The following is an 8818-nucleotide window of genomic DNA, read 5'->3' as shown; positions in this document are numbered from 1 at the left end:
ATTATTCAAGAACCGGGACATTGTGTAATTTCTATAAGGTGAGTATTCCACAAACTATTTTGGAATAAACACAACTAAACCAAACGTAAATTTATTGCAAATGCAAAGGCTGTTAGTCAGATAGTTTTATATAATTATATAGTTATAATATACATATAAATAAATATTGATTATATAGATCATTCATATGATACAGGGAATATAATTTAATGAAACATGTTGCATTATTATAAACAAAATATATGATAGCTTATATTATAAATTTAATGTTTTCCGACAGGTGTTCAGATGTGTTCAACATAACGTAATTATACATGTATTATGTCAACTATATTTACGTACATAAAGTTATAATCAGTAGCTACTAAAGACCTGGTATCAATAATAAGCCCCCCCCCCCCACCCAGCCCCCATGGGATAATATACACTTGAACGGGGGCTGGGCTTTACATTTTGTGATATGCTGTTTTCCGTTACTAAACAAAATTGCAAGAAAAATTACAGAAGTTATGATACAAGCTACACGTATTTTCCAAACTTGAAAGGTAATCTACGCCTTATTATTATTGTATGATATTAAGAATAAAAATATATATACATAAAAGACAAATGGAATGACCATTTTCATACTTGTAGTGTACGTGATGGCGTTTCAAAACATCAAATTTATGCAAAAATGCCGAATAGAAGTTGCACTACTCAAAATAATCAACAATGGTGAGAAAATCCAAGAAACATATAAAATTTAATTATGCGAAATTACTACAATATTACTTTCAATAAAAAAAAGTTCCAGTCCCAAACTTAATGTCAGGAAATGTATGCGTTGCTTGACAACTGCGACGATGACTTTACTACGGCAAGTATGCAGATATGATTATCCAGACAAATAGCATAGAGTTCTGGGGCTTATCACTACACTAATTACATAAGAAAACAGAAAGTTTCAGTTTCTGAAACAAATGTAATACGGAGCTTCAGATAGTTGTAGAGAGGACCAGAACAAGGGTTTCTAAATTTCGAACGATTTGGCGAACAAAGCAGTTATTCTCGAATCTCAAAAGTAGCCTAAAATCACAGAAAGTTTGAGAGACGAAAATCTCGAAAACATGTTCCGTAGAGAGTTTACAACAACTGTGGTGGACCGCGGACCAACAGACGTGGGTGACGACAATACACTCCCACATAAAATGCTGGCGTATCAAAAGAACAACAATCACTGCCTCGCGCACGAACCGTCCATCACATATAGCGAACTGGAGAAATGACATGCTCTTGGTTTTTAGAAGCCGAACTAACATTTTAAAATCAAACGTCAATTGTTCCAAAATTCATATAATGGCTGGTATATGTACGAACATACATGGCTAAAACGTAAATACAGCTGCGACGTACTAGCATATGATAATGTTTTTCTCTTTTCTATGGTTACGTATGTAATGTGAGTAGAGGTGGTGAATGACTCAACCGTGTAATGGCTTATAAAAGTAGAAATGAAAAAAAAATAGATGTTTATAAACATTGAAATGGATATAATCGTTTTTGTGTGCGCTTTGGACTGCGTCAATATTAAATCCGGTCCACCATGTTTGTTTGCACAAGTTGATGCCGTTAAGTATCATATGCAGGAAAGCTATTTGAAACTTAAACATCTCCAATTATGTTTAGCCTATAACCACCAGTCGAATATTCCCATTAGCAATACTTGAATGGCTAGAGCTCTTTTAATTAAGGTCAAAAATATTTTTTTTAAATTAGTTTTGTGATACTTCTGTTCGTTGAAAATTTAACGTCATTAAATACAGCTCGTGCTGCGATAGAACTAATTTTATGTTTTACTGTCGACACCGTAAGCCAAAATTGAAGCCAACATTAGTCATCAAGCATACTGTCGCTTAATATTTAGAATGAAAATTTTAATCGTGTAAAGCTTGTCCGATCTCTATACTAAATAACACATCATACTTCCCAATCTGATACTCTATTTGGAAATGAAACAGAGTGGGTTAGTTCCTTTATTCCATGGTTGCTTATTCAAACTTTCCCAAAAATATATAGATATTTTCAAACCTGCACAAAACAATAAAACTTGTCCACTATGCTTTTACGCACAATTATGAAAAACGCCACTTCTAACTAACTAATTAATATCATTTTATGTCTACGGACATTTTTTATTTAACCAACAAGTATTTCGGGTTTAATCGTTTCATTCATACATGGAACAGAACCATTTATGTTTTTATTCCTGATTAAAGCAACGTTCTGTTACACAAACATATTACAAGTTCACACGTGCGTTTCTTCTCCTGTGTTATAGTTCTTACGGCCATTTTTTTCACCTCGAATCAGAGATCCGTTACGAATACTACGCTTCGTAATGCGATTATGCCACTCGTTCTTGCATCCACAGAACAAGGTTAACAGGGTATTTCTAAATGCCGTACTCAAAGAACAGTACAGAAGAAAATTAAATGCTGAATTAACAGCCAATAAAGAGTCTGTGATCTCTCTTATACCTTTAACTAAATTGCTTTCATCTACATAACCAAATCCAAAGAAAGTGGACATTATGGCATCAGGGGTTATACACACAACGAACACCACAATAATGATAATCAGCATTAAAGTAATCTTGTTTCTGGAAGATAGTTTCTTTCCCTTAACTCTTTCCTTTCGGAGTTCGTTTATAATGCGTACATTTAGGTATATTAGAACAATCAGTGGGATTATGGATCGCAAAGAGTTTTGAATCCACTGGTAAGGTACCATGAAGGCGTTGTTGGCACCAAGTTCGGTTAATCCAATCACATGGCATGAAACATTATGCGTAGAATCAAAGGACACCATCGGTTTATATCGCAATGCTGAGGGAAGGGACAATAAAATCATTATCACAAAAACGGCAATGCACACAAGTCTGGCGCGTGGAATGGTACATAGTTGCTTTGCTTGGGTCGGGTAACACACCGAGATGTATCGCTCCACTGCAACGGAGACCGTTAACCATGCTGTTACGCAAACAGACATGTTGAAAATATAATGTGCGAACGGATAAAGACTGATCATCATTCGTTGCCCCGCACTAGGATTATCTGTAGAAATCACTAACATTATGAAATAAAGTAAATCGTTTAATAATTTAATGGTATCCGATACTGCTAAGGCCGAGAGGTACACATTGGTCGACGTCGCCATGTTCTTGTGACTGAGAATCACTAAGGCTAATACATTTCCAGTTATCCCAATGATACACAACACCGGATAAATTATCATTCCCGTTATATACTGGGCTGTGCGGTAAAAATGTTGATATTCATCCGTACTGTTGTCTACACATATTCCTTCCGTCATGCCCGACTGCGAAGACGTTTCAGCCGTCAGGTTGTGATACAACGTCAAAACAGTTTGGTTAGCCAAAGACTGCACAGATCCGCCATCACTGAAGATCTCCATTTTGTGTTGGTTAATGCACTGTAACTTCACTGGTTTATAAACATATGTTACCTAAAAAGTAAATGAAGAGTGAAGAATGTTAACTGTCCTATTCACACATAATATAATATTGTGCAAACATAATTAGTTTTTATACATGAAATGAAATGAAATGACGACATACTGTTCTGCTCAGAACTGGGCTATTGACGGCGTGCGTACGCCATACCGTGTGCTATGAGGGAAATTTTGCTCGGACAGTCGCACTACGGCCTACACTTATATCGAATTCCATCTGTCAATGTATACACGGGACCTCCGTTTTTCGCCCCATCCGAATGACTAGACAAGGGGGACCATGCCGGAAAATCTGAATGAACTTTCTCGGCCAATGCAGGGATCGAACACCCGACCTCCAGGCTAGCGAGCCAGCGTCTTATAGTTTTGATACACTGTGAGGATTAATATTTTTTTCTCACTATTTTTTAGGAAAAAATACATATTCTACACAATTAAACTCTTTACTCTCTGAAATGATATCCGGGTGTGACATCATAGACGAAATTTCACCAACAATAGACATCAAAGGAAACCTTTTTTATTTTTCAAACAATTCAAATGCGATTTTCACCAACTGGTAGGTGTTCATGATTCACAGGTTCTGGGGGGATAGAACGTGGTATCTTAGACGCATCCGTATGACCTAATTTTAAGCTTAAAATTGATAACAGTGAAAATTCTGGGTGTATTTTTTTATTTTTCAAAATATGTTACAAATGGGTGGATTAAGCCCAAAATGTCAACAAAAAATTTATGATTATCTCATTTCTGAAAACGAGGTCAGGTTTTCGACTTCTTTAATTTTGCCTTATTTAAAAATATTTGTCAAAAGCAGTCGTGTCTCAGCTTTTTAGAGTAATCCCATTACGTTAAAAATCACCAGAAATGCCAATCTTTAAGATCTATCTCGTCCTACAATTTTTATCCGATTGTCAATACCTTTGTATGTTTAGAAACCATTCACTATTCGCCATTTGATATTTGACCTAGATTTTGCTTTTAAAATGACGTCGTAAAACTTTGAAATCAGGTAAATGTGGATGCTGAACGATTAAAGTCATTTGGTGCTTATTCTGAGAGTTTTATTATAATTGGCTAGTAAAGAAAGTTTCTGTGCCACAACCCAGAAAATTTTGCCCGGCTGAAATGTTTTTTCTATATAACACAACGACTTTCTGACGGATTTTATTAATTATTTTGTATTTAAGATTCTTAAAAAAAAAACAGGCCAACAATGCAAATTAATCTACTAGATATTGTGATTAATGTATAGTAATTCACAGTTGTGTTTTAATAAATAAATTTATTATGAAAATGTCAATATTAAACTTTAAACACACCGTGATAACCAATCTTTTTATTAACGAAAAAAAAACCCCAAAACACACCATCATGTTTAATATACCCGAAGCGAAAATAAATTAGCTATTTCCTATATGGCTGCAAAAACACAACAGACTGTGAAGTAATACAAACTCTAATTTTCCTAAGACAAAAAGAGAAATACGAAATATTTGTGATTAATAAGCTTTGGTATAAATATATTTTTTCTCTATTTACTTTTTTGTTCTATACTTCTTTGTAGGGAATTGACTGTTTGCACTTTCATCGCGTTACATAGTGATTTAACAAGAATATATTTTGCTTACAATTTAATTTAAAAGTACGGATTGAATTTACCTTTTGCTATCGATAATAAAATAATCATTATCTACATCAATATCCAGTCTGTACTCGAATTTCAAGCATGTCTACATTTCAGTTTCAAGTAATTATTAATAAAATTTATATTACAAATAAGCTTATATTAAGGCCAAAATAAAATAAGAATACCTGTGTTTACGGGTACCCGAAAGACCCTATTTTATATCCGTTAACATATCCATTAAAAATTGTAGCATCTATCGCGTTTACAAGCCAGTTGTTGACGGACAAGCGGACAGGTTGGATAAATCACTTACACAATACGTCATGTAGGTACACTGATGACTAATAAAACCAACACTTACGTTCGTTATCTAATGGAGCTTGGGGTTAGGCAAACGATATAGGATCAGACAAAGAGGAAGATCAACTTTCAGCGAATGGGATGTGTCTCTTATTTTAAACCATAATCAATATGTATAACTAATGACAGCTGAAATCGATCCCCACCTTCCAGCTCTAGCAGTATTCAGCTATATGTAACCAACGAGGTTCTGCCTTAAAATAAAGTAAGAGCACTCGGAACGCATATTATGTGCGTGAAGATTGTTGTTATTTTTCCCAGCACCATGATCCTTACCACAGATTGGATTTACTTTATGATCTCATCATTAGGTAATATACGATTCAAAAAAAGTAGGGGATATTTGATTTTGGGGGCATAATACTAAAATATGCAAATGACTACGAAAAATGTCACTATAGAACCTAACAGAAGAAACATTTCCAGTTACATGTGACGCCCAAACAGCTACCGCATGGAATGCAGGTGATGCTTGGGATCATCATGGGGGTCCAACCCAAGATTTGCACGACTCTGACTTTGAATGTTACAGTCATTGTGGCATTGAATTCCAGGGTGGAAACATCAGTTTAATTGTTTTAGTGACCAGAAAACAAATTTTGATATGCGTCGGCTTACCCAAAATGAAAGGTTACGTGCCCTTGGCATGCTACAGATCGGCACAACACAGGCGGTTGTGGCGCGGACGATGAATGTTTCTCAGTCTGTCATAAGCAGGCTATGGTCCAGATACCGTGATACACAATCTGTACAGGACAGACCACGCTCAGGTCGACCAAGGGCGACAACTCAAGCCCAGGATCGATTCATCCGTACCTTGGCCTTGAGAAATCGTGTCATCACAGCAAATCAGATCAGCGCTCGTCTTCAAACAGACACTGGTGTGAGAGTGAGTGGCCAGACGATTCGGAATCGACTGCATAGGGGTCACCTTCGCGCCCGACGTCCTCGCGTGATCCCTTGTTTGAGAGATCATCACATTCAGGCAAGACGTCTTTGGTGTAGGGATCGTCAACACTGGGATAATCGACGCTGGAGCAATGTGATGTTTTTAGATGAGTCAAGGTTCACTGTTGATTTTTTGGACAGACGTAGGAGGGTGTGGCGTCGTCGAAACGAGCGCTTCCAAGACGTTAACGTCATCAGACATGATCGATTTGGGGGTGGTTCTGTTATGGTGTGGGGAGGCATCACTGTTGCTGGAAGAACGGCTTTACATGTTGTTGCAGGGCGTGTTATAGGCCAGTACTACTGGGACAACATCTTGGCAGTCCATGTTGTGCCGTTCGCACGACGTCATGGCCGCCGTTTCATCTTCCAGGATGACAACGCAAGATGTCACAGGGCCAGGATCGTTACAGGTTACCTCCAACAACAGAACATCACCACATTATCTTGGCCAGCACTGAGTCCCGACCTCTCCCCCATCGAGCATGTATGGGACATGCTTGGACAGAGGTTACGTCAACGTCAACAACGTCCTGCCAATATCCAAGAACTTGCTGCTGCGTTGCAACAGGAATGGGACAATCTGGACCAAAATGACCTTAGACGTCTCATTAGGAGTATGCCACGTCGGATCAATGCTTGGTTGGCAAACAGAGGAGGATTTACCCGTTACTGACTTGGTTGTGGTGCTGTGGTAACTTTGCTGTTTGACCCCGGGTATCATTTTACCCTTATAATGGTCAGTCTGTGCCTTACTTAGTCTAACGATCATTTGGAATAAATCGATGAATGTGAACTTCATTTCATTTTGTCATTTGTTTCTTCGTCAGTTTCATTAGGTGACTTTAATAACACTTAAAAATAAATATCCCCTACTTTTTTTAATAGTATAGTATATGTTATGTTATGTTCCCACTGTCGTGCGATGCGTTATGCTAGGATTGTCCCTATTGAGTCAACGATCTGCTACGTGCAGATACGTTTCGATACGGTCAACACGATTGCTACGACTAACCTGTTTTGGGGTGCAACAGATGATCCAATTATCCCCGAAGGTATATATCTTTAAGTCAAGGAATCACAAGTAATATTCTGTTTTAACAATGGCCATAAAAATGTCAAGAGTTGGTATATCCAGAAGCCAGAACTGGTTTTCCTCTGTTTGCGCTGCAGCAAAGACAGGAAGCGTTGTCAACATCTTTCTAGATAAGGGAAGACCTAAACTACACGAACATTTCCTGTGCACGACGCTCTTAGGTGATGAAATCAATGAGAATCTACGATAATGTCGATAATATGTACAGTTAAACATTGATCAAGTAGGTTAAATGTAACAATTACAAGTTAATGGGGTTTCTGTTTAAAGAGAGTCGCTATAAAGGTAGTCAAGGTACTGTTTCAAGTAGTATTAATAAATAACAAGTAAATAAAAATTTACCACTGTTATAGTCATTTCAAGTCCACAATGAGCCATGTCGTCGGCAAAGTAAAAGCAACCGCAATAATCACGTTGTCATAATGAATAATTTAACAAGTAAGGCAGTACTAATACTATATGGACCAAGAACCGTGTATAACGTCATCGCCACCATCTTGGAATTCTGACGTCTTATCAAAAATCGAATTCCGTCAATTGATGCGCAAGCATGTCAAGTTTCATGTCGATCGTACTTGAATAGGTGGAACTTGGGCCTTGTTCGAAGAAATTCATCCTAAAATTTTACTCGGTATACCAATAAAATATAATTTTGAGTCTAAAGCTTTTATAATCCAATATACGGTAATAATACTATTCAAATTGTCATATCGCTTATTTTTAGATTTGAAAGGACCAATTCGGTTATTTTTTCTCTTTTTTTTTATTAACGGCTAGGACCTTTATTACTGCTTTATTATACCCCTGTGTTTGTTTCAAGGACAATATTGCTGGGGGGAGGGGGTTCTTTGTTTGCTATAACCCCGTATTTGTTTCAAATCTAACTTATAAGAAAGGAACTTACCTAAGAAAAATGTGTTACATTCCTCCAGTACGTTTATCAACATTCTTCTTTATTTTAAAGCCTATAAATAGAAAAAAAAACACGTTAAAAAATGTAGTAAGTAAGCAAAACAAAAAATCTACTTATCGATTTATCGATTAGCTTTATTCGATGTAAACTATTTCATTGAAAACGTTTGTTAACGATTATAGTATTGGCTAATGGAGAATAGGTAAGTCGATTATAGCTATGCATTAAATAATGTATTAATTTGGTTTGATGACTGACATCTTTAGTTAATAAACACGTGAACCAAATGAACTTTTAACAAATTGAACATTAGCTAATAGGTTCGATTAATATATAAACAGAATATTTTATAGTTTAT

General features: G+C 36.5%; 1 protein-coding gene across 1 annotated transcript; it reads right to left on the bottom strand.

Moving 5' to 3' along the window:
- Window positions 1-433: 433 nt before the first annotated feature.
- On the bottom strand, window positions 434-8518 carry LOC126820765 (probable G-protein coupled receptor B0563.6). The gene is made up of 2 exons (XM_050548881.2): window positions 8452-8518; window positions 434-3507 (listed from the first exon to the last, which is right to left on the bottom strand). Exon 2 carries the CDS (start codon window positions 3454-3456, stop codon window positions 2290-2292), a length of 1167 nt encoding a protein of 388 aa, XP_050404838.1. The 5' UTR covers window positions 3457-3507; window positions 8452-8518; the 3' UTR covers window positions 434-2289.
- Window positions 8519-8818: the final 300 nt, after the last annotated feature.

The sequence above is a fragment of the Patella vulgata genome, chromosome 5 (assembly GCF_932274485.2).
Source record: "Patella vulgata chromosome 5, xgPatVulg1.2, whole genome shotgun sequence".
NCBI lineage: Eukaryota > Metazoa > Mollusca > Gastropoda > Patellidae > Patella > Patella vulgata.
The sequence above is the reverse complement of the archived record's forward strand: the minus strand, read 5'-3'. Positions and strand labels throughout refer to the sequence as shown.

What these genes read in the sequence shown, in the direction of transcription:
- LOC126820765 (XM_050548881.2), bottom strand. Translation starts at nt 3,456, where the DNA reads ATGGAGATCTTCAGTGATGGCGGATCTGTGCAGTCTTTGGCTAACCAA.